At 38.4% G+C, this 27,710-nt stretch overlaps 1 protein-coding gene across 2 annotated transcripts in view; it reads right to left on the bottom strand.

Annotated features, from left to right (window-relative positions):
• The window catches only part of SATB2 (SATB homeobox 2), a gene marked incomplete at its 5' end in the record, with an annotated part of 179,088 nt that extends 151,584 nt beyond the window's left edge, over positions 1-27,504 (bottom strand). The window contains 2 exons of one of the 2 annotated variants that reach the window (XM_080719979.1): positions 5,591-5,767; positions 27,321-27,504. In XM_080719979.1, the coding sequence (XP_080576105.1) occupies positions 5,591-5,767; positions 27,321-27,489 (346 nt within the window). Of the gene's footprint in view, positions 1-5,590; positions 5,768-27,275 lie in introns of both variants that reach the window. The other variant, XM_080719978.1, reaches the window with a different exon arrangement.
• Between the last annotated feature and the right edge of the window lie 206 nt (positions 27,505-27,710).

The following is a 27,710-nucleotide window of genomic DNA, read 5'->3' as shown; positions in this document are numbered from 1 at the left end:
CAAAACATCAGCCGTAGAATGGTGACACAGAATAATCTGGAAATGTCAATAACTGATCACCTAAAAAATCTGTATTTCCCTCCTGGTTTATAAAAATAGCCAGTTTATGGAAGAGAATCAACTTCACGGTGATGCACAAAGGAAAAAAAATGCTTTATGGATAAAAGTTGGTAATATTAAAGCTTATAAATTCATTTAGAAGATATTTACTGAATTCCTGTGGGTCTCACATCATGCTATGTATTACTCTTTTATAAAGAAACAAAATAGTTTCCAACGGGTTCAAATCTAATTATTGAAGAAAGTAAACTGGCACCTTCTAGGAATATGAATATGTACATTTCTCTAGGGTAAGAAGTAGAACCTTTAAGTTTATCTGTTTATTCTTCCAACATTGACGGTGTCAAGCACAAGTTTCCAGCCTTGTGTCCTGAAGAGAGGGGCCCTGAGATGAGAAGAACTTCCAACAAAAGCCATGGCCAAAGTCAGGCCTGTTCTGAAAAGGGAGGAAGCATGCACAGGACTGGCAAGTAACTGTTTCTTTTTAATGAAGCAAAGAGTAACCCATACTTCGCACCTCGCCATCTCTTTCCAAAAGCCGACAAGAGGAATTCTTAAAGCATTTTTAGTGGTAAAGTGACTAGTTATTAATTTGCACCAAACTTATAAACAAATTTCACATGTATTTATAGTCTCCAAACCGCACCACTAGTTATTTCTGCACTTAGAGGGTCAAAAGTCAACTTATAATTTCACACACTAAACTTTTTGAGCACAGCTAAACTACAAAATGTAAGCTCCTTGAAAGTAGATTTTATTTTAGTTTTTTAATCTCCAAATCTAGCATTGTGACTAATGCATGATAGGCATTTAAGACTGCTGAATTAATTAATCTGAAGGTCAGAATTGCTAAAAAAAAATATGCTTTATTTTCATATTGAGGCTCACTTGGGCTTCACAAGCAAGAATTGTGTATTTGAAATACTCAACCTACTGTAGGCCTTCTATTTAGTTTTACAGATCAGCTTCAAGAGACAATGATTCTGTGGGGCTGGGAGTTTTGTTTCTTTTTAATGAGGTCTGTGTCCGTTACCTCGAAAAGGTATTTCTATATGTTTCATCATGGAAATGAAACACATATGATATTATCATTACTAAGTATATTGTTATCATCATATCATCAAGTACTTAGTAAATACTCTATACAAAAAAGTCCTGCCTTTGAGGCCTTATGTCATAAAGTAAAAAGCAAATATTAAATTTGAGATAGTGGCTCCTATCTCACTCTGCTGACAATAAGACTGGCCATAGCCTCCCTGAGGGTGAGGGCTCCAAGCCTAGAGATGGATCAGTGGGGTGCAGATCTCAGCCCCTCTAACCCATCGGCCTGTGCCCCAAGACAGTCTTCTTCCATCCCACTTCTCTGCCTCCGTGTCATCTTCTGTTAAATGGAAAATATACAATAGCTTACTTTGAAAAAGCTGTTGCGAGGGCTAAATGACTTAATACATGCAAATCTCTTAGAACAGTGCCTAACACAAGACAATGAGACAGTTCTTACCGAGCACTATCAAAACTCTAAGGAAACCCTTAGCATATACAGTATAGGGCCTCATGAGTGATTCGCTGATTCTTTTTTAATCTTCCACTGAAAAGACAACAGAAATGCATCTGTTTCATGTATATGTTTTCATATTTATAGATAAATTAGGGACAAAGTGAATCACTTATAAAATGGGCACTAGGAAGAAATTGGAACTTGCTGCTTATCCAGAGAAAAATTCACAGAGGAAATAGAATTTCATACCTGCATATTTTTTTCTGATTAGGAGAAGCAAATCCCATATAATTCCACTGCCCACTTTGCAGACATTTTAATGTATTTCCTTTGTCTTTCTTTTTTTGCACATGTGTGGAATTTTATACAATTGAGACTATTTGGCATCCTGCTTAATTCACATAACACTTGTGTCACTTATTTTAAATACCATTTTAAATGAGGATATACATGCAATAATTCCAACATAAATAAGAAATGATGATTAATACACTTCTTGAACCTACAGTTTTGGCACCAATAAAATTCAGTCGGAAAGAATTTTTGCTTGTTTATTGCTCAGAATGTTTGTTCTTAAGTAAAAATTGCTGGTCAAAAATAAACTTTAAAGTTTATTTTGAAATTTACAGAAAACAGAGTAGAGATAAAATTTCCACTGAAAAATTGTCAGCTAGGCCCAGTGAGTCACCACCCTGCTATCACAGACACCTCCCAAAGCCACCATCCATAGGGGCAGGTAGGAATAGCTACTTAATCAGACGGATAAAGGGAACTACAGCTATACCCTTGAAACTGTGTAGGGAGCTTTATGTGTATTACCAAAAGCCTTATGGGCTAAAAAGAAAGGATAAAAAGGAAAGAATAAAAGAAGTGAAGAGTTTAGAATGGGGGAAAGGGGGCTCCAATGCTCCCCAAGTAGCAGCAGTAACTCGGGTTAACGTTTTTCCAAAAGACTTGAAGATGTAGAGACTCGGACTCAAATTTCGTTGTACAGTGTAAGATGTGCTCACCACTCATTAGATCTTAGTCTCCCTATTCTTAGAAAAGCAAAGAGCCTGTCAGCTTTCAGCTTTTTGCATCTGCAAAACAGCAGGTCTGATGAATTCTGCATCATATATCCTTAGAATCTTTTTTGATATTATATGTGCCGGGAAATGGTGAAGGGGGTAGCTAAACAAATAGTTTCCATGAGTTATGACAGTCAGTATCTTGTACCCTATTCTCTCTTGGGTCCCACTATCTGGCCTTGAAATAAAGGCTACTATAAAACAAGGTGGGTACCCCTGATCTCGGTTTTAGTGGGATTTCTATTATCCTTTTAAAGCAAATATTCTTTTTTGAAGCAAGTCTTTGCAGCTTACCTGAAGGGGATACCCTCTCAGAAAAAGAAAATGACTGTCTCCCCCTCATAGGGCATAAGACCACTGCCTGCCTGTTCGTGGGGCCTTGAGCACCATTCCCAAATAACGACATTGCTTCTGTAGCATCTCTTTTATATGCAAACTGAAATACTCTTTTGATTCAATTACTGAAATTTGATTCTTTCACAGGAAAATAAAAATCATGCTTCAAGAGCTTCAAAAACATAAGCTCAAGCAAACTGCTATCCTTCCAGCTTAATTCTGCCTAACTTTCCCAGCACTGGAAGAAAAGATCCTGAAAGGTGGCGGCAGTGTCTCTGCCGCAAATGAATTGCTAAGGGGTCTGCCAGCAACTCCCCCATCTAGAGGGGGATCATGCAAATACTAAGCAAACAACAAAACCAAACAAAATTTTAAAAAAGAAAACTACACACATAAAATCCCGTTCCCTGAACCATCACAAAGTCCTATTTTCTTCGACCCCCTCCTCCACTTTTCCCTGGCTCTGCTGCTTGCCCGGCACGTGGATGACCTGCCTTCACTTGCACGCCACTTGGTCTATAATAAACAGGCAGTGAACCACACGCTTCTAATGATCTGAATGACAACAAAGATCTAACACATTCACTTCAAAGTAAACAATTCTAAGTTTCTCCATTTATCCAAAACAGAGATCAGCAGCCTCAAACAAAATAAACTGTGATTTGTTTTTCCTCAGTGAGATTACAGTTCAGAACTAAAGTGATAAAACCTCTGCTCACCTACAACATAAAGTGTATCTGTGATCTAGAGCACCTTCAGAATGTTGATTCAAACTTACAAAAGTATAAAATTTAGTAGTTCTTAACCTTAGTTATCAAAAACTTTCAGGCAGCAAATAATCACTTTGGATTTGTCCCCTGTTTACTCTCTGCTGCAGGTGATATTTATCGCCAGTGTATCTCATCTTGGTGAGCTCACATCACTGAAAGGCAAGTGTGGCTCCCTAGTGCAAATTTCCTAAGAGCCCCTTTCCTTCGCATGTGCCAAGAATCAAATCTTGGCCACTTAGTGTTGTGTTCCACATGTGAGCTCACGACGCACTGAGCAGCCATGCTAACTGAGATGGATAGCCCTGTCAGACAGGAAGCTGGCACACCAGGATGTAAGCCGTGGGATACAATGACCTTTACATTCAGAGAAAACATCCCTGAAATGGCATAAAAAGTTTATGGAGAGAAGGGGGGAGGGGAGTCTTTTATTTTGTTTAGGCACAACATAGCATGAAATAAAAGCAGTGGTGACCAGTATGTAATTTGCTTGGGATCAAATCCTCAATCCCTCACACAAGAATGAAAGTTGTCGGGAAAAAGGAAATGAATCATCCTTTATCACGTCACTTTGAAAGCAGTGGACTCTGCAATGCAGCTGTAGCAATGTCCCCAGACCAGCCAAGCGCTAGGCTTCAGACTGCTCTAGGACTCGCAGTAACTGGCGAGGGACTACCAGCCCTGGGAAGATATTCTTGACCCCCTGGTTTCAAATGGGTTGTTTTCTTGGTATAACTTAAGTATAATTTAACTGAAATATTTTTTTTTAAAGGCAATAATGATCTACCTTCAGAACCAGAGTCAAGAGCTTAGACATTTAAATTCCACCTCCTTGGTCACCATATTTGTAACTTTATAGAAATGCTTAATCATTCATAATTGCCTTATCAGAATAGATGAGGCTCTGACTGACAGCCCTTAGGAATAACAGGAAGAAGAACTAAAAGAACTGCCAAAATCCTTGGCACATACACAAATGTTGAGATAGCAATATAGGAAATTAATATATAAAATAAGACCAGGAAGTTATATATTTCTCCTGTTTAGTTATAAATGGCATAAAATTCAATTATTTCAGCTAAAGATGATAATTTCATTGGATAAAATAATTGCCATTATTCAAGGTTTGGGCAGCACTTTTTTGTTTTGTTGTTGTTATTTGTTTTGCCAGTTCTTTGGTATAAGAACAATGGGCTCTGCTTCAGAATGAAACAACAGAAGCTCGCAATGGGCTCCTCAGTGTTACAGAATAAACACTGAAATCATTATGCAATTTTAATAGTTAATTAAATAGGTAAAAGAAATGATTACAAAGGCACTGGGATTTTTTTTTTTCTAAATGAATGGACCACATCAAAACTACAGAACAATTCTCAAAGATTTTGTATCTTTGAAAGGGTAAGATACATCCCTTTCTTTCTGTTTAATTAAAAGCTGACTGTAAACTGCCAAAGCCATAGGCTAAAATCAATAAATAAATTTGGAAAATTGAATGATTATAAATCATGCACTGAAGTTTCGATAAGCCAGGAATCAAACATCTCCTGATCACTGGCCTAAAAATACCAATTTGGTGACTTACAGAAAACAGTAGGGTTACAAATGCCAAAAACCTGCGACAGCGGCTGTGAAATACAAGCTGATTTTAGTGTCCCTAAAAATGCGGGTCCAAAGTTTCTCCAAACAACAAGAAAACAAGACTCTCCATAAGAAAGATCCTGCTGCCCACTCTTTGTAAAAGATGCTAAATCTCACAATTCTCGTTCAACCCTTGTTTGGAGATCTGTTTCAGGGAACATATTCTTCCTCAGATCATGACACACAGGAGGCTGGGGGAAGAGAGGGAGAGGTATTATTGATACCTTGGGCCTGAGCTGCAGAGCTGTGGGAATAGCCCAGGGCCAGGAGCGCAGTCTCCACCAGCTGGCTAAAAAGCACGTCTTTTCGCACCAACACAAACTCAGCGTGTTCTTCTCTGTTGTCATATTCAAGAGAGCCGTCCAACTGCTCCACCACACAAAAGACAGGAATCATCAAACCTGGAGGGACAAAACCCAAGAGCAAAACACAAACATTACAAAGCAGATCACAGTCACCACGATGGGAAGGGAAGAGACAGTCATAAAAGTCACTCATCTGTGATCAACAGTGGCTTAGATTAAACAAGTCTCCTGATCCTATGAGTCTAAATGGAAAGCTGTAGCTTCCCCCCGCCCCTTTATTATTACTATCAGACTGCAGCAGAATTGCCAGGGGCAGTGGCAAAGGTCCTCAGATTCTGGTCATTAAAAAGTGAAGCGCACCATCCAGAGGTGTCCTGCATAGGGGCTAGGCCACGGTGACCTTAAAGACCCTGCATTCTTCAGCGTCCATAGTTTTATCATTAACTACTAATCAGCACTAGTACTTTGAGATCGATCTGCTTTGGTCTAGAAATGTATTTTAAAGCTTTCACTTGTAAGATCCCTAGTAGGAAGGCAGGTTCAACTTCAGGGCCTAAGATGTTATATGAATATGTACAAGAAAGTTAATAGGAATTTTTAGAAGTCCCTCTTCTTGGCTTTTTCTTTTTTGGGGGGGTGGTACTGGTGTTCCTGGAAACCCTTCTACCTCCGGGCTACACTCTCAGACCTATTCTATATTATTTTTATTTGGAAACAGGGTCTCTTAAGCCAGCGAGGCTGACTTCGAACCCTCGTGATCCTCCTGTCTCTGCCTCCCAAGCACGGGGATTACAAGCGTGCGCCACCACGCCCGGCTTGGCTTCTGTTTTGTCTTAAAAATTCTGGTAAATAAGTCATGATTTAACCTGAAAATACCCTGATCATGGAAGACTTAACATTTAACTAATGGAAACTATACATCCAAATACAAAGCTTTATCTCTTTAAAATTATTATTTTGCACATTAATACCAGTCAGCACTAGAAAAAAGAGTGTCTTTTCTTGTGTTTGCAGAGAAAAGAAGTAAACTACCCTAAAGAATAAAGCAAATTAGTCTAGTTGAAAATCTGTTGAAATCTGTTGTCACTGAAATATTTCTCTGCTTTGTAGCAAAGTGTGAAAAGCTAAAAAAATGTTTAATTCACCAAACAGTTTTGAAACTGTTTTTTTTTTTTTATTAAAAACAAAAGTCATACAGGCACGTAAATCTAAACATAGCCAATGCAGAAGAAGATCAAAGTTTTAACAATTACACAAGTAATAAACATGTGCTCGGCCCTACAAAATTCACACAAATAAGCATGTTGTGAAGTATTTGCACCGGGTCTTTTTTAGTGCAAGAAAAAAAGTTATAAAGGATGATGGCAGGTGGAGATCGGGAAAGTGGTGGGTTTGAAGCTCACAGTGAAGGCAGGAGCTTCACAATGCAAACAAAAACGATGTAAGGTGACTGACTATATGGGAGTAGAGACCTGGCACAGAGCTGACCCTGGGAGCCTCCTGACTCACACCAGTTTGCAAAGAAGAGGGTGGGAGCAGAAAATCTGCCAACTGCTGGGTCACAGATTTAGGTTTTTGTTCTAAAGATAATACAATGGTGCAACTGGTTCCCATGTGCTAATTATTATTATTAAAGATAATAAGTATTGGGTGTAATTATTAAATATAATCATTATTAACAATAATAATACTCATTAAGAATTGTTATCATTAAGGATCATGGTAACTATTATTAAGACTGTACAACACTCTGGTCTCACCATACCACAGCCAGACACAGCCACAGACTCAATGCCCACTCTTGAGAACAACAAAGCCAGACTGCTGTCTATAGGACATACACTGTCCATGGTGCAGATCCATGTAAAACATGAGACAAGGGTGGAGCAGTCCATTTTTTTTTTTTTTAGACAAAGAGGAGGATTTAGTCCTGCCACATGATACTTTAGAAAATTAATTTTAATAAACTCTATTTAATAGACTTTATATTATTTTTAATACTGAGTTTATTCCCAAATGTATTTAAGACATGCAATGAATACTGTATATTAGATTTGCTCCAGATTATCTCTGCCATCATCCATTTGTCTAGCATTTATTCACTCAACACCTACTATGTGCCGGGTTGTTACTTGTGGCTCAGGAATACAACTGAGAATATGTCTGATAGGGCCCTTGCCCTCAATGTAGTTGAGAGCATTATAAAATCTTCCTAAGCACGCATAATGGCATTTTATAGGCCCCATTCAGGAGAGGCCTTACCAGCAGAGAATAGCCCCCCATTTAGACCTTTTAACTCTTACATACTGGTGTATGATCTTTGTCCAAGGAAGCAGGCTGACTTCTACTTTTAATGATTCCAGCAGCTGCACACATGGGGCCATGTAGCCAGTGGTGCCATACGCTACTTAACCACTAATACCTGTGTGTACATAAGTTTCAATGCAGAAAATCCATGTGCGGTTCCTAATGTCAACAGCTGAGTGTCACACATCTGGGAATCACAGATAAGACCTTTAAATGAATCCAGTTGCCCCATAAGCTATCATGTGTCCATTACTTAGGCACCATAAATCTTTCTCAAGTCTACAGTCATCTAAAAAAACTTAAGCCCCTATTAATTTTTTAAAATAATAGTAACAATTCAATCAGATATGAAATATAAGAGAAAAGCTCAAGGATCTATAACATGTATGAACTCAGGTTTTACAACTGTCAGCGAGATATTTCCTAAGCATTTTACTTTAGTGACTAAAGGAAGCAATTGTCATATAGCACATGAGCAAGACCGTAATAACTCCTCACCATCAAAAAGCAAGCACCTACCCCCACAAACATCACCTACTTAAAAGAAAAGGAACTATGAGGTCATTTATAAAATGAAACAGTATTAGCCAGGAATGTATGATCATAGGGTTTGTTTTGAAGTAGATATGAGGCATTAAAGAATACCACTAAGAGATCAAATTTAATCTCTAGAAAAATTTACCTGCCTACTAGAACTTAATCGATCTAAACAATTACGGTTTTATAATGAAATGCACTTTTTACAAAACAAGAACAGGGCAGGAAAAATAGATGCAATTACTAGTGACGATGACAAGGAAATGGAAAATAATAGTACAATTCAGTTCAAATATGGGAAGATAATTAAAGCATAGGCTTAAAAAGTCTCCAAAAACAGGAAATCCCTAAGGAAAGCCATAAAAGAATTAGTAGACATATAAAACCCTTAAATGATTTTTATTCATTTAGTCCCACCAATTTCCCCAAGCAAAAAATTAAAGAAAAAGAAAAAAGAAAAAAAGTGACAATGGGTAGAAACATAAGGTATTTGGGAAGCCCGTCAAAAATAAACTGAAAAATTAAAAGATAAGTTCCAATAAAGATTAGCAAAGTAAAAATAAGATGCATGTACCACAAAATTAGAAATGGTCAAGAAACAGGGGGGAAAAAAGCTCTTATTCTATCTCTGGGTCTTGAGCTCACAGTATTATTTTTCTTTTATTGTAGCACAGACCCATTTCCAGATGATCAAGTAGAGAACTTTGGACCTTTTGATCATAAGCCTTGCTAAGCCTTTTACAATGGCAGGAGGCAGGCAGGTAGTTAATCTGGAGGGTAGGCAGCCAGGCCCCAGGCATTTGCTAAAAATTAAGACTTGTTCTGGCAAATGGGATATGTGGTGGTTCTGTCCTCATGCAGGCAAAATAAGGTTGCAATACTCTCTCCATTTAGAAAATGCATTTCCCTGGCTGTCAATTTGTGATGCTGAAAGTGCTATTTTCATTATGATATTATTTCTAAAGAAGTATGAATGGTTTATTGCCTCTCTGCAGTATAACAGCCACATGAACTGAGATGCATGAGAATACGGTTAGATGTAGTGATAAACAGCACCCAGTTAAAAGTAGGGGACGCTTGTGTAAAATCCTGGCACTGTCACTCCTTACGTCTATGAGTGACTATTGGTAATTTATCTGATCTCTCTAACGTTCAAATTTCTCCTAAAATGCACATAATAATATCTATGTTATAGAGTTATCATGAGAATTAAACTATGCAATGTATTTAAGTTATTGAATACACAGCTCTCAAACAATGGAACCTATTTTTCTTTTTTACAGTCATCAGGATTAATATTTCCAGGAAAAAAATTTAAATTTTTTCAGGGTCTGTAAGCAATGCTCATGATAATAAAAAGTGTTTCTGGAGAATAAAAATACTAACAGTCATTGAATGGCCTAATCATCAAATGATTTAATGATACTAATAACCACTGAATGGCCTATTATGTAAATAATGGCTTAAAGAGTTTAATATGTCCCACAGAAAAAAGGTGAAAGTATTAAAAAAAAACCCACTACATTCATGCTCTCAAACTGCATGTCTAAAACAGTAGTCACTAATCACATGTGACAATTTAGCACTTAAAATGTGGCTCACCATGCTGGCGTGATGGTGCACACTTGTAATCCCAATATTTGGGAGACTGAGACAGGAGGATCACAGTTTGCAGACAGCCTCATCTACTTATGAGGCCCTTTGCAACTCAGTGAGACCTTGTTTCAAAATAAAACTTAGGGCTGGGGAGCTAGCTCAGAGGTAGAATGCCCTGGGGGTTCCATCCCCAGTACCAAAAAAAAAAAAAAAAAAACAAAAAAAAAAAACGTGGCTCATCTTGAATTGAGATATCTGTAAGTGTAAAATACAAACTTGATTTAAGCAACAGAATACCAAAAAAAGCAACAGAACTAAATATATCATGAATAATTTTTGTGTGTATATAGTACCGAGGACTGAGCAAGGGCATTCTATCACTGAGCTACATGCCCAACCCTATTTTATTTTATTTTTTATTTTGAAACAGTGTCTTGCTAAGAGTCTTGGCACTGGCGTCAAACCTCTGATCCTCTTGTCTCAGCATCCCAAGTACTGAGATTACAGGTGTACTCCAACACACTCAGCTACCATAAATATTTTTTTAATTAACTGTATGTGGAAATAACACTTTGAATATATTGACATAAATAAAATGTATTAAAATTAATTTCACCTGTGTCTTTAACTCATTTTAAATGTAACTACTAGAAAATTTTAAAATTATACATGTGGCTGGCATTATATTTCTATCAGACAGTGTGGATCTAAGCAATCTGCCAAATACCAACACATACAATGGTTTTTCTCACACAGGATAAATTCATCACAAACTGATACTAGGGCAGTTATGTGATTATTATGAACATTTCTTGGATGCCCCTTGGTTATCTTTCCTGTGTGTTCCAGACCTTAAGAGACTCGAGAGCAGAAACACTTTTGGTTAAACTCCAAAATCCAGCGTGTTCCCTTCTCAGCATCACTAAGCAAACTGTATGCTCCAATTTTATATCCACCATGTTGATCCAACTTCTTCAATAAGAAAAAGGCTTTTTTCCCTTGCCTTCATTTTAGAAAGCATTTACAATACCCAGGAAATGCCGCCATGCTGGCTCTGAAAGTGAGCTGAGGAACAGCACTCTCTAACGCCCTGGCTGTTGACCCTCAGCAAGGACCCCGCGGGGGCCCTGCAGCAGAGGTCTCCTTGACAGGTCTCCAACACTATCCCCCAAAGGTCCCAGGTAACCCGCGCCTGCGCAGAGCACCTTCCAGCTCACCTGCGCCCTAACATACACACCTTCTTTTCTCCTCCTATCTGCCCTGTACGAGGTTATTTTTATTCTCTCCTGATAAATTAAGAAACTTAAACTATGGGAGAAGTACGATGTCTCCAAGAAGCACAGTGAGGTGAGAGCAAAAGGTTAGGCCATGCCCTCTAAACCCCCAGCTCTCCTGTGAATGACACTCCACTGCACACCCACAGACACTGAAGGCTCGGCCTCTCAGTCAAGGACCAGCTGCCACTTGATATGGCCAACCAGCTGCCCGCGCTGCCTGTCAGTGAATTCACCTCCAAAGTGCCTATGAGGTGCCAGGGAGGTGCCAGGTTTTGTGCTAGGCAGAGGAGGAAACACACGTGGCTCCTGTTCTTCAGTCACTCAGGGACAAGCAAAGAAAGGCTCCAACAAGGGGCCATACCCTACGGCGAATGAGCCCAGTGTCCAGTCTCCTCCCCAGCCCCTCAGTACTCTCGGCCACCCTGGCTCTTGGAACTGCATCTTCAATGGCAGGCATCAGGCTGACATGACAGCAGGCCAGCTTTCTCCTCCCCTCTCTTAAAGCCCCCCAACCCAGCTATTTCTGGGAGTAAGGCCACCACAGGGCCCTCCTTGCCCAGGCCCTGCAGGGCCTCGGGCTCTATCAGCTCAGAAGGCCCTGAGACTATCCAGAGATTACAAAGGTCCAGCAGAGCCTCCAATATCTGTTCTTCCTACATACCAAATGTGAAGGAAAAGCACCTCACTCAGTGACCACACCAATAAAGAATCATAGGCTGCGGCCCTAGAAAGACTGAAACAGATTCTAAAAACCAAGGGAATAATACAGGACCTGGCAGAGGGTGAGGAGAGAAAGGAGCAAGGCACTGTCCTTTCCTACTGTAAATGTACTAGAAAAACAAAACATACTTGCTTGGTAATATATTCACTGATCTATCTCTCTCTCTCTCTCTCTCTCTCTCTCTCTCTCTCTCTCTCTCTTTCATACACACACACACACACACACACACACACACACACACACACACCAAGTCAAACGCAAGAAGTAATATATCAATATTAACTTCCAGCACTTTCTTCCCACCCTAAAATAATTAAGGAAAGTTTGAATGCCAAGAATTACAACTAGAAACAGAAAGGAAGAACAGGGTGACTCTCACTGCCTTGCTGGGGGTCCCAGGCAAAACCTGAAGGTGGACCAAGCTTGTCTTTCCTACTCTCCCCTGTGCGCACCTGCTGTCCTTCTGTCCCAGGCAGCCAACTCTCTGAGCTAAGGCTCCACAGTCCATGCCAGGCTCCTACTCCCCCCAGGGGATGGTCTTGAAAGTTTCAAATCATTAGATAAAAAGATACTATACTTTGCTGTGGAATGACTTTGTGGTCTCATAATCTCCTGAGATATGCAGTCATGCTTCTGAGAAAGCCAGTGTTCTTGTGCAGACCTGATAGCATGTGCTTATCTAAGATGCTACGCCATCACTATGTGGCATGGTCATTTGGAACCACTGTCCTACGTGGCCCATCGCAAACCAAAAGATCACTATGCAGTACATGACTGTACCTTCTTTGTAAACACACACACACACACACACACACACACACACACACAAACACACACTTTTTTATCACAAGAAAAACAAAATGGAAGAAGTTTCAGAGAGTGTAACAAAATAAAGTAGAAAATTATTTTTCACTGGTGGGGTTGGGGAGAACATTAATTGGGTGCAAAGGAACCACCCATGGTCCACAGGTCAAGCAGGCCCTTGGGTCTCCACTAAGCTGTCCAGCATCATTCTTCCCTGCCCTTTACTTGTAAACTACCCATTCCCTGGAGGGTTCATTCACTTGTTTTTATCATTAATTTTGTTTGTCCTTCACTCTCACTACAGGAGAAGCAGGAGCTGACATGAGAATGCAAGAGCACAAGACATGGGTGCACACAGGAGGGAGATCCGGGTCAGTTCTACACTGATGAGCCATGTAAGCAAAAAGTCCCTGTCATGTTTGTCCATGACCCCGCTGTTACTGCAATTCAGAATTAGATTCCTTGATGCCTCTTCCACCACCTGGGAGATGTGCAAGGGATCGGGAACGATTATCAGAAAACATTTTATTATTCTCAAAATTCTCTTTGCCAAAACCAGGCCCTCCTTGAAGTCCCTGAGGCCTCTCTTAACTTTAGAAGATAAGAACAAAAACAGGCCAGGGATGGGGATGCAGAGTGAACCTTGGTCTGCTCTCACTGATCACCTCAAAGGCCCAAGATGGGTCTCAAGTCATAGAAAAGGCTTCTGACTTTCCAGACTTCTGATATCAGGCCTGCCCCAGGTTGAGAGATCACAATTCCATATGAAGTCAAGGCCTGAGGCCTGAAGGATAAACTCCAGGAAATTCCAGCATAGAGGCAGTTTGCAAATGAGGACTCCAGGGGCACCCAGGAGGCACACGGTTGTGGTGACCTAAAGAAACAAAAGCCTAAGCAACAGCTAGGAACTCTGCCCTGGCAAGCCTGCTCCACAGATTTGAAGTCTTGATGTCAGGGATGCTGGCCGCTGCTGGCCTCAGGAGAGGCCCACCTTTAGATAAGTCTTCACTCCGTCACATCCCGCCCAACCCCAGCCTGACCTACGGAGGGTCCAAAATAAACATCAGTTCAGTTTAACAAAATGCTAATTCCAGTTAGACATTAATCACTGCCATTAATAGGCAGTAGAAACTCTGTTTTTTTCATAAAAATCCCCAGCTGTCAGACTTTTCTGCATCACCCCGGGCTTCCTGCACTGCAGCCACACCAGCAGACAAGGACAGCTTTCTAGGAAATGACCAGCACAAGCGGATTCAGGGGCGCACATCACCTTGTCCTGGGAAAGCTCGCCAGCCCTGGGGCTGTGCGTGTTCACAGTTCACAGACATGACTGGTGCATCACAGTGGATTCCGTACCACAGGGTCTTGTCAACAGTTCTACCCTGGTGCTGTGCTGTGGGCCTGCAGCATCTTTTTTTTTTTTTTTAATTTAGTAGCTACAGAGAGATAAAATGGTTACTAATCCTGGATTTAAAAAAAAAAATTTAAGGGAAAAAGTAGAAGGCATAAGTTTGGCTATCAGGAAAATCCTAAAGTATAACTTACTGCTAATGGGTACTTCATTGAAAACTAAATTCTTAAGGTTCTTTCAGGGTATGTTCGAAATATTTATCTTAGTGTTGGGACTCGATGGTGAGTTCCAAGTAACTATAATTCGTGAATACCAGGATTTTGTCCTCTGTTAAGTGAAACTGTATTCTGGAGGTTTCTGAGAGGATAATTTTTAAAACAGTATTTGCATGGAGATCGCTCTCGCTTCCTTCTCATTATCCTCTCTGGAAAAGCTATTTGCAGCTCCAGTCTCTTGAGTCAAAAACGGAGTCAACGAAAAGGGTGCTTCATCACCTCAGGTTGTAAGGTCTGCCTAAATGTTATTTTATCTAATTCAAATAATTTTTTTAATCCTTGATTAATTTCTCCAGTGTAGTGTTAAGGAAAGGTTAACTGTACTAAGGTTCTCTAGCAAGGAATTAATAAAGGAATCAAGCGCTCGGCTCTCAATAAGACAAGACTGCCCAGATTTCTAGTGGGAATATTTCACAGCACAAGCATGTTTTCTTTGGGGAGTTTAACTCACAAAAATTATTAAAAATTGAGATCAAACACTGGTGCAAAGCCTCAAAGGAAATCATACCAGAGTGGAAAGATTTTTATCAAATAAAAAACTGAAAAGTAAAGTTTTTATAGCAAAAAAAAGAATTAAAGGCATCCTCCCACAGCCCTCCTCCCCCCAAAATCCTACTGTCTATGCTTAGGATTAAAATAATAAGATATTTATAGATGTTATTTAATAGAAGTAAAGAAATGATCGCTGAAATAAATAAATACAGATTTCACCCTGCTGAGCTTTGAGGGATAGACAACCAGAACACGCTCTCCCAACCACTAAAAGCGCCTCTCATTCTTATAGCCAACAAATGCCTGTTGAGAGGCAATAGTAACCTAGTCCTTGAAAGAACTAATGACGGGAGGAGGAAGAGAAAAGAACAGGAGGAGAGAGAGCTCCAGAAAGTCAAAATCATAGTATTTTCCATCTCCCTTAGGGGATACTGAGATCTCTGGTTTGTAATATGTAGGATATTATTATTGTGACTCAGATCAAGTTAATAAAACCCAGCCCACAGAGCAGGGAAACTGTGGTCTGATGGAATATTTCCCAGACAAAATATTTTAAGTATATATGTACCTGTGTAATTTGTAACAATTACTTAAATAAGAAAAACAGAACAAAGAAGGTGAGTATATTTTTTTACTTTATGATTCTAAGACATTCTCTTTATAGTTTGTATTATTTACATTAAAATACTAAATTTAGTAGTTTAAAAAATAAAGAGACTGTGTAAGTCACTGCCTAGAAATCCACTGAAAATCTTATTTTCTTCCTTACAATGGTTGGCCAAAAGTTATCATTCGGCCAAAGGAGAAATAATATTCCATTTTTATTTTGCATTGCATTTGACAAGTGTTACCAAAGCCTAAAATGATTGTTTCCGAGGCAAAAAAAAAAAAAACACAAGATATTCTTACCGAAAATAGAATATAAAATTTTACCTTTCTCAAAACGATAACCCTGGAAGACTACCATAGTATTTTAAATTGAGAGTAATTCCAGGTATGAGTATCTCAAACTCAAAGAGATTTCACTTCCCCTAGGTTCCCTAAAATTAAAATTTTTTATGTTAAAAATAATTTTAAGCCTCCATATAAAGCCTATTAGCGTTGTCCTTTCCCGGGCCACAATTTCAGAACAGTTCTAATCTAATCTAAACTGAACACAAAATAGCAGAAGGCCAACTTGAGCACATTTTTCGCACTAAGGAGAGAAGGGATTTTTTCCGTTGGGGGTTAACTTAAGGTACAGGTGTGGGTTTGCGCATGTTCTCCAGGAGAAACCAAGAGGTCAGGGCAGCTATTTCATCTTGCCACCACGGCTGCCAGAGTTGGATGAAGATGAGAGGGGAAACTAGAGCCCCCATGAATGTAAGTTCATTTCTTTATTTTGTTAACAGAAGTCAGATAGATAAACAGATCTGTTTTCAAGAGCAGGCCTGTGTTTATGATACATATGAGGGCCCGGCTGTGAGGAAGCCCGCCTCACTGAGTCATTCTATCAAAGGAAGAAGAGCCACATCTCAGGAGCCCTCCTTGGTGAAAAAGAACTGTCTCCCTCGACCTCACTTCCAAACTCTACATCAATCTTCAATATAATTATGTTTGACAGAATATAAGCTCTTGGCAGCTAACGTGTTTACAATAAATGCTTAGTTTGGGTACATGGACTGTATTTCAGTCTTACAAATATCAAACACAAACCTACAACAGTCCCATTATGGAGCTGAGAATTACTTTGCTATAAATCTTTTTATGGGGGGCCGAGGGAATTACTTTGCAACTTGTTTTCCACTAACCACTTGGAACAGTGTGAAAAGAAGTACATTTATACCTGCCGCGATGCTAGCTGGAATTCTATACATTCTACAGGATAGTGTTTGGAGTCCAAACTAGAACGGCAGGCCAGACCCCAGTTTTTCTGCCATGGTGCCAAAAACAAAAATAATAATCATACATAAAACAATGGTTCTTTCTGAAGTCATAATATTTTCTACAGTTCTTTTCTTCTTAAATTCTCCTAGGAAATAATGATCATTTGTAACAGCACTGGCAGATTTTAAATTATAAACTCCAAGGTTTTTTTTGGGGGGGGGGGTATGGGGGGGGTTTATAGGTTAGCTGTAAAAATGAGCTTAAGGCTCAAACTTGTCATATGAATCAGCCTGTAAATAAAGTTACTTTTGCTAAGTATTACCTAGGGATTCATTTGAGAAGGAGGAAAAATCAGGGTCACCTTATTTACTCCAGTAAAATAGCCTTACCTGGGTCTTAAATGTATAATAACTTCTTACACTCCCTGAATATTTTCTTCTTCTAATACCATGTTTGCCAAATTTAAAGGAAAAAAAATTTGTCTTGAATATAGGCAAGGCTTCAGGAAAGATTAGGCGAAGCTTCCGAAGGACCTTGGCTTACCAGCTCTTCCCCAGGAATCCTCTCTTCCAAAGGACCCCCTCACTAACTTTTCTAAACACCTTTTGGTTTCCGAAGACAACAATTTGCCATTGCAGGGATTCCTCGCTTACTTTTACATTTCCCAATTACCATGTAATCATATTACTGTGATAATTCAACTCTAACATAGTATTTATATATAGAAAGGATTATCTAAAGAATTTTAGTATATTTTCCAAAATTACATATACTGGAAAATTCAGTTACTTTGTAGGGAGATTTCAATTTCTTTCTTCTAGTCAATGTTATCATTTCAATTGACATAAAGATTTTTTTTACATCTCTCAGCTTCTAATAAAGACACATCACTGTAAGTTTCAAGGACCATCAAAAATTATGTTATTTAATCAAAAATGTTACCATAAGACTTCCTTACATACAAGAAAAAAAAATATTTTCATTATGTTATCAGCCTTACAGATCTTTCTTATTAATATCAAAAGTACTACTTTGCAAATGTGAACTAGTGGAAAATTATAAAAGTCACCTAAAATAATCACTCCTTTTTAAAAATTAAAGATGCCTTTTTAAAACCTTGCTATTTAATTGCTATTTACTTGGGAGAGGGAGGTCATGGAGGTGATTGTATGAAGAAAAAAAAACATTTTTTTATTGTACAACAAAAATTTCCTCCAAGGCAAAAAGACACTATGCCAAGTTCCACCCAGAATTAATGTTTAGGTTTAAATTGTGAAGTCCAGAAAAAACGGAACCACTAATAGACCCTTAAAACTCATGGCATTCACCAGCGCTGTTAGGTTATGTAAATGTTACAACTGAAAAACCCTTTGCTGACAAAAGTATTTTAATGAAGGCACTATTAACTAGACTCTCTGGACTGAATAAAAATGTTTTAAAAAGCTTTTTTGGGCTGTTTGATATAAATTCCACTCTGAAGGGGATGGTTTTATGCTCAGGACAGTTTGGGGGTTCTGAGACCTCCACTGGAACCCTGGACTGCCTGTCATATCCCTTTCATCTTGCCACCTTCAGAAAGGTTTTTAAAGTACCAGACCTCAGAAAATTGTCAGCAACAGATCAAAGAAATATGCCTCTCCACGTCTATCACCCGAGTCGAGTCAGCCTTGAGCTCCAACTGCTGCTGCGTGGCCAGTGTTCCTGTCCCCCAAGCAGGGTGCCTGGGATCATCCCATTGTCACAACCAGGTTTTCAGGATCTGTGGTTTCTATGAATAGAGTAACAAACAGCCAAGGGCAAAGAAAACTAGCCATCATGCGGCTGCCTGACTGTTCGCCTGGCATTGCTGGAAGCGAGACTCTAGGGAAGGACGGCTGGAGGCCCGGCAATGGGAAGGATTAGGGATGTAATGGCTCAAAGGACTGCAGATGGAAGCCAGAGCCTCCATCCCCAATGGCAGTCCACGGCACCTGTATATACACCAGGTGATGTGCACACGTAGAAACCCCAGATCCCCACAAACCCGTGTGTGCTGAGAAGGAAAAGGGGGCTCCTTATTCACTATCTCTCTCTCTCTCTCCTCTATCTCTGTTAGGACTTAGGCAGGCCAGGGACCATACTTAGCCCTTCCACGGCAGAACTTTCTCACAAGAGAAACAATCATTACTTCTGACTTAGTTACTTTTGACTTCCATTTCCACAAGTTTAAAAAACTAGGGCGAGGGGTACATTACACACTTGAGGTAGAATTTAACAAAGTGTGGTGTCCCTGGTCAAACTGTATATGAAGACAGTCAATGATCACTTTTAATGTTTCCTGAGCAACCACCTCCCATGGGCTACGAACCTCACAGGGTAGAATGAGAGCCAAATGGTCTCTCCCTGAAACAGATTTTAGCTAATAAGCACTGCAAAATAAGTGAAAAGCACTTCAGTTATTCTGCATCTTTTCCAAGACTAAAAATTTGTACACTGTGTGACAGGTCCACCTCATTTTTCTTAATGATGTTTTTATTATTCTTTCACTCAATTAAAGCAGAAATGGATATTGCATCTTCTGACTGTATAATTGTTATTGTAATCTGTTTTCGATCACTGCTTGGGAAATGGGTCCAAAACAACATAAACTCTCCACCGCCTCAGAAGACAAGTCATTTTCTTTTACTACGACACTTAAAGAGACATTTATCATGCTGCACTGTTACCATCTTTGGATTATGACAAAAGAAAGTTTTTGTTCTGTTAACCTAATAATAATAATAATAATGGTAATAATAACAATAATAACAACACTGCAATTTGAAGAGTCTTGATGAGAATGCATTTTTCTAATAAGCTAGTAAAACATCAAATTTTCTTTCCTTATATGTATACATAATTGAAACAAATGCAATAGAAATGTTCAATTTTAGTATATAGGGCATAAACTTGGAATCTAAAAATACAGTTATTTTTACTCTATGCCTTTGGTCATTTCCCAGGAGTTTGGGGCATGACATTTAGCCAAATTTCCTCTCTTGGCACAGAAAATATTTTCTTGTATAGAAAAATCATAATCTGTTATAAAAGAACTGATTCACTTGCTTATTAGCCAAATACAAAACAAGGAAAAGATATTTTTTAAAGAAAGAAAAAGGTAATTGTAGCAAATATGACGAAATTCGAGTTTTTTTATGAAAATGCCTATAAATCACCTCTGTCAGATCTTAGTGCTTTATAAAACATTTGCTCTAACTAGAGTCTCCACTTCTTTTTTTTTTTTCTTATCTGTGCAAGTCTTCAAGGAAACAAAGACACTGAGCTGCTCTGCACATTTCAGTAACTGTGCAACCACCAGTGGGTACCAAACTGTTCCTCTGATGTTAATGCATCCATTTTTATAAATAGTAGCTTGCAATGCTTCCCCTTAATTTTTTTATCTTTGTTGTTATGTTACACTACAGTTTAATGCTCAACTGTGGTAGGATAGAACTCAATTTCAATAATACGGCAACTATTTAATGCTAGAAATAAATTTGCCTCATACACCAGCAAATAGTAATAGTACTGGGGCAACTAACATTGAAAAAGACTTTCCCAGATGATTTTACTACTCTGTTATAACCAGAGATACTAAACATGCTTGCTATAGACTGATATGGTTTGCTGATAACTTTATTTCGAGGTTCACATTCTTGAAACTTTTATTAATGTGTTTTTCTATATTTTAGGAATTTGTCAAACTAATATCTATAACATCTATTAATTTTTTCCAAGTTTTAAAGATACAGACATCAGTTGGTGGTGCAGAAGTCATGTCACAACCCCAATTAACATAATTATATCTCTAAGCCACATTTATGCATATTATATCTTTCTACCTAGTTTTTTTTTTATCTGAAATTAAGTAAAACTTTGCAAATAAAAAGCAAAAAACAAGTTGGAGAAGGCAATTTCTGATGTCTTTTGCTGCCACTTAGTTATATTGATTTTACCAAAAATTTTAAGTCAACTGTTATTAAAGAGAAAAAACAATTCTGTTAACTGAAAAAAATATACAAAGACCTATGGCTTTGAAAACTCTACCATGAAACACTTTTACAAAAATGCTGTAACATATCTTGCTTGTGGGCTTGTTTCCATGCAAAAGAAGAAAATATGTGCTTGCTTGATCAGTAACAATAAAGGAAGTAATGTTTATAACTTTAGGAAAACAGAACACTCTAGAGTCTACATCAGAGGTTGTTTTTTGTTGTTTTGTTTTCTGAAAGCTCTAAGTCCTCAACTGGACTCAGTTGTTTTAACTCACACCTCAAATCCACTCAGGGTACCTACTTTGACTTTGAAATATCTATCACATCATTTTTAAGTAGTAGGATGATGAATCTTTTGTATATAAAGATCCTTTTTTAATGCACAGACATTTTCAAAACCTCTGCTGCACTTTAAAATAAAAGGAATTCACAGCTCTCCTTACTAGTACCCTAAAGCAAATGCCAGAGAGCAGCAGTGATCCCAAGTGTGAGAAAAGACCTGTAGGATCAGTCAGAAGAGGGAAATCACTCCTTTTCACACTGCTATAAAGAAGGAAACTAAAAGGCAAACTCTCTTCTTCATTTTTTTGAACTAAGCATAAAGGTCTCCTACTTGAAACCATTTTCAGTTATTTCCTTTTTTTCATAAAATAATGAGTTAAAATGTATGGGTTGGATCCAACATTTCACTGCTGTTCTTATTCTTGGGGAGTGGGGGGAAAGGAGAACTTGCTGCCAAAGCTTCTGAAAAGAGAGTTTAGGCTGCTAATTTCCCGTTCACAAAATCTAAATTCTCCTTATGCATCTCACACACAACCCATGAAATAATATGAAACAGTATTATATCACTGCAAATTGAGACGTTTTATCAAAATAAAGAGTGACGATGCCAACATTTCATTTGTCATTTCCCACTTGTCACTCTTCACTGACAAACTGTTACCCATACAACTTTTGTCAAATGCTCCGTCTTTAAATAGGTTCCAGAATGCCATTGTATCTCAGTATTCATGTAAGGAAGACAGTGAAAATTAATATGTAACTGTACACTCATTATATAGGTTTTAAAATGCCTACTTGTTAAATTTAAAAATACAAAAATTTTTTACCAATTTATTTACATTCTATGTAGGATAAAGTTTGGCTTTCTGAAATAAGTTATGTACACAGTTATGTACCCAATGTGGGATTATTAGTTATAAAGGACTTTTAACTGTGAGAAATTGTGCTTTTAACAGAAACAAAAAAAAAAAAAAAAAAAAAGACAAGGGTGACCAAAGAAAATACAATGTGGAATTCATCTACTTACTAAGTTAATGTAAATTGTCTTTTTAAATATATGCACAAAACTGCTTCTAAAAAAAAATAGGAATTTTAAATGACATAATAGAACCAGTAAGCTCCACTAACTGAAATACTTGATTTCCTTATTCTTAAAACCACTCAAATTTATATTCTTAGGTACCAGTAAGTAATTATTAGTCTGTTTTCCTTCACTATTGAGATAAATGGGGAAATTTTTTTAAGGAAAAGGGAATTAACACAGATATATCTAAGATGTACAGACTGACCGTGCTGGTTACATCCTCCAACGAAAAGATGATATTGCTTATTTTCTGCCAGGGGTAAAAAACAAATGCCTTACAGGACATCTATACAGCTCCAACACGTGTGTGTGTGTGTGTGTGTGTGTGTGTGTGTGTGTGTGCGCACGCGCACACACACACACACACACACTTCACTGCAGATGATCCTGAATATATATATAATGGTCAGTGGGTTTCTGCTGATGGAACATAAGGCTTCCAAAATTACTTGAAACACCAAATTATGCTCAGGACTTAAAGGGGCGGATACCCTATGTTCTGTTTAATGTGTATGTTCCATTGCATATATTTTTTTAACCAAGTATATCTTTATTTTAATAACAGGCCAAGGACTAAAAACACTTTAGAGAAGGGCTATTTTTCTACCTCAGCAAAACTACAGAGACATGCTAGATTGTTGGATGACCCCAAAGCCTAAGTTCATTCTATTTAAAAGATCATAAATGTTTTTTTTTTAAAGTGGATGGGAGACTACAGTCTTCTCTTTTGAGTCTTTCCTACAAACATTATGATATTCATCCTTAGAAATGGAGTCTTCCATCTTTCCCATGTTGACAATTTATATCTCTAAATGCCTACGTATTTTATACAGTTCAATATATGCCTATACCTTCTCATATCTGCACTCTTTTCCAAAAGCAAAATTTCCCTCTACTACTGCTAATATGATGTCTACACCTGATCTGAACATTTATTTTAGTCTAAAAGGAAATGCTCCACATGTAGACAATTAAACTAACCGTTGTTGTAGACAATGTGGGCTCTAAATGAGGCCTGCCTAACAGTCTTGATCACATTTGCTTTCCTATTTGAATACCTCAGTGTGTACTGCAAAATGATTTTTTCCCTTGCAAGAGACTTATGTTCCTGGAAGAGCTGCCTGGAAGCCAGAAGAACAGGTCTACTTTGGGTTGACTCGTTAGCTAATCAGACAACTTCAACCAGCAGTTCTTCAAATAAAATCAAATTGCTACTTTTAAAACAAATTAGTTTTCAATAAATAAGCATTTTTCCCAAATAAAGGCATATATCCCTATATGATAGCCTCTATGTTTAAATATTTTCTGTAAAACCTAGAACATTTAACAACCCCCCAAAAATCATAAAAATTCATAAGAAAATGAAAAATAACAAAAAGATTTCTGATGTTTAATGCCTCCTATCCGCAAATACACCATCTGGTATATTCAAGCGCTGTTCATTCAGTTTAAATAAAGCTGTCTGAAAGTTCTTCTTCAAGCCAAACATTAAAAAGCGAAAATGTACGTGTTAACAATGAATGAAGCGCAATAATTTATCGCTCTTAAAGCACAACTGGCCAGTGCCTTTCGGCAGCCCAGGAGGAAGGCAGGACGACCTGCTTCCCCCTGGAAACTTGACTGGCATCACTTTCATTTCAGGCTGCAGGTTGCGTGGCTGAAGCATTCCATACTGTACAGTGTTGAGGATACTTATGCTAATGGTGGTAAACAGGATCACCTGATTCTTATTTTCATTATCCTTAATAATCTCTTCTTTTTTCTAAATCTTCAAACAGATCTATAAGTTTTAATCAACAATTTCACAAATATAAATTTCTCCCCCATTAATCATTCTTCTTCAGAATCCTTATGGAGTGAATTACTAGCTGAGAGGAGACGCCAATTCTAGTAAGTGAATGTTACCCAGCAGGGATATAAAGCTGTCAACACCACGGTGCTCTTGCCTGCTCTAAACATTCTCTCAGCCTTCATATGTTTTTTAAAGAGATATTAGCCTTTTTGTTTTTCCTGAGGACCTTCTATAAAAGCTGACTGTCATCCACATCTGAGCACTTATATTTTACTACATACATGTTTTAAAACACACTGCTTCAATAAGAATAAAAGCATCCTAGAAAGTGTTAGAAAGACAAAGCAACACTGATCTAGTCTCTGATAGTCTTCTAAAGCTAACCACATTGTAAACAATGTACTAACTTTTAAGTCCCCCATTAAAATGCAACCTTGGAGACTTGGGTAGGTATCTAACACCTCTAACTAGCTGAATACAGACATTAAAGTCATGCTTCCTTCTTTTTATGAATAACTTAGTCCTCATCAAAAAATAAAAATGCCTCCCTCCCCCGAAAAAGTAGAATAACTGCAACAGAATTTAAAATTGAAACCAATATACCCCAAAACATTTATCGCACTGCTTATCAAAAGCAGTGAGATAAATTGCTATTTTATTGAGCAACCAATTAACAATGATTTACACTATTAGGAGGGTGCTTTGAAAAATAGGAAAACTAAAGATGAACAAATATGCGCTCCCAAGTTTTGAGGCTTCATTCTGAAAATACCCATCTTTACGACATCGACAAGACTGCCATATATCTGAAAATGATAATATGTGATGCAGAGCTATAAATATTTTATAGTTTTCTATGCGTATTATATGGCTTTACAGAGAAAATTTCAACAAGAAGATGTGAGGTGGTAGAAACATAATCTACTTCATATTTACCTTATGTTCAAAAACATCTTTTAATTGGAAAGTACCTCTAATTAGAAACGTATTTTACATTTTTTAAAATTTAGAATGTAATTTTTTAAAAAGATTGGCTTTCCTACAGTCTATATACATTATCAAAAGTTGAAAAGAAATGAAACTATAAGCATCTTAGTGTACATTTGGAAATTATATAAACTTAAGTCCACAAAATAATTATTAACATTCAATAAAAAACTTTGGACTGTCAAAATTTTATACAAGTTATTTTTAAAGTTCTTTCATTTTTCCGAATAATCATACTGTATAGAATAAAAGCATTCTTTAAAAAAACAAAATGTTTAAAATGTCATATATAAGCTATTTTAACTACTGTACTATGGAGTATTATATATGGTATGTATTAAGACAAAATAATGTTATCTTTAGTTCCCAAATTGAAACAAAGCACCTAATAAAACCTTCAATATTACTAAATTTGGCTAAACCTCAGAGAAGGTGACTAAGGCTACAAATCTATTAATTCTTGAAGACAAAAATTTTAGTTTGTGTCCAATTTACAGTAACTGGTCAAGTGTAAATTATAATTTTAGAAAATCTGAAAAAGCAACCACTATGTTACCCTACAGGTATCCCTGGGTCAATAGAAAGAGGCAATTTCTTTCACAATTCAATATCATATAGAAGGGGAGAAAAGAAAGCTTGTTTTAAATAGGCCCAATTGGCAACAATTACATTGTAAAATGTTTATTAGACACTTCTTCCTATTCAGTGCATTCTATTAGTTTTCAGAAAAAGATTGAAATTTTAAGCCCAAGTGTCTTCATATCCATGCAGGTCACTTTCACAATGCTTGACTCCGAGGATTTCTAAAAATTTTTCAACCAAACATTATCGGCCCTGAATATCTCACATTTAGTTCCACCATATCTGGCAAATATTTGTCTTCTTTGTATGCACATAAATGATTTTACAAAAGGTCCAAAGTTATTGCTTCAGTCTCGGGGCAATACATTATTAATAAAACTCACTCTTCAAAAGTGGGTCACAGAACTACCAAGTTTTCTTTTCCTTCATAAAAAGTATATTTCCATATATCCATTAGGGAAAATATATGTCACACTCTAAAGCCAAATTATTTTTTAACTTTTTTAAATTGGGAAGATGGATGCTCCTCAAGGGAAGTGATTAATGTAAACATTAAGGCGAACCATCCAGAATGTCTACCACAAAGAAACAGAAATAGCAAAATAACTAAAAACAAAAGTAGCTACTTTACAAAATGGATGGTTTTAATTCTTTGAAAGACAGTGGGCATTTCTTGAAAGTACAAGAGAGACCTAGGACATGGATGTGGCAGATTGTCACTAAGTTTGCCAGGGTTTTGTATCATTCATTATAAGCCAGCCAACATAAAGAATTATATTAAATAAGCTACTGTCAAAAACAGTAGGGTGAAAATTTTAGGAATAAAACATTTAAAGGAGTGATTTATTGCTAATACACAGACACACAAACCTGCATGCCATGCAGAATTTTTTATGTGAAAGACAAGCAATTGGCATGCAAATTCTAAAATATTTTGTTTAAATGTTTCTCTTATCAGATTACTTTTCCTAAACACTTTTGTAGAAAGTAGTTGCTTAAATAGTAACAACAGCAAAAAGCTTTCTTTAATAATACTAAATTCTTGGGAGAGGAAATAGCAGGTTGCTAATAAGGCTTCCTTGCTCTTTTTCCCGTTCTATAATTCATAACAAAGTTACAAATGCCTGCCTTAAACCTCACAGACAACAGTAGCATTAAAGCTTCTGAGGGCCTGGTGGCTACAGGGTGATTCTTTATTTTCCACTTGAAATTGGGCAGGACATGCTCCCAGCTGTCACTCACTCAGTCATCTGGAAGCACTGCCCGACCTAACTGCAAAGTAACACCGACACTCGTTCCCGTCCCAGCCTGAGCATGACTGACTAGCCCATCAAAGCCATCGCACTCCAACTCCATCCCTACCAGATACTCCGAGGCAAGGCAACGGAGTTAAATCACTAAAAAGCTCTCTAGGAAAATCTAGAAACAGTTAGCTGGCTGTGACATAAACCTGCCAACACCTCAGCACACAGTGGCAACGTGCCCAAAAAATGCCACCCTCTGGGTAAACCACGCTCTTGCCTTAACTCGGGATGAAGCTACCAGTTGCAGAGGCGACCTGGGCGCTACTCGGCACCTGGACGTGACTTCCTGTAATCCTACACCGACGCAGCGCCCCAGCGCCCTGAACCCTGGCACCCGGGCTTATCGCGCCGGGCTGCGCGCCGCGGCGCGGGCTGTTACCTCCCACGGCCTTGGCCACGGCGCCGTTGGGCCTCCCGCGGGCTCCCATGGGGCTGCCGTTCTGCTCCAGCCGGGCCACCTTCACCGGGGGCGGCCCCTTCACGTCGGGGCTGCCGCTCCGCCGGTCGGGGCTGTCCCGCAGACACGGGCTCTCGCTCCGCCGCTCCATGCTGCTCCGACTCGGAGACAAAGTTCCCACCGGCAGGTCGCAATAAAACGCGCAGGGACCTAAGGAGGGGGCGGAGGGGAGGGAGGGGAGGGAAAAAAGAGGGAAAACCGCTCACACACGTGATAGACGTTCAGGCCAGTGGCGGCGCGCAGCACCGCGGCACAAACTTCCTCCCACGCCGCCCGGGGGCCCGAGCCCCAGCCCGGCCCACCTCGGTGCGC

Source organism: Muscardinus avellanarius (genome assembly GCF_963383645.1).
Source record: "Muscardinus avellanarius genome assembly, chromosome: 2".
Lineage (NCBI taxonomy): Eukaryota > Metazoa > Chordata > Mammalia > Rodentia > Gliridae > Muscardinus > Muscardinus avellanarius.
The sequence above is the reverse complement of the archived record's forward strand: the minus strand, read 5'-3'. Positions and strand labels throughout refer to the sequence as shown.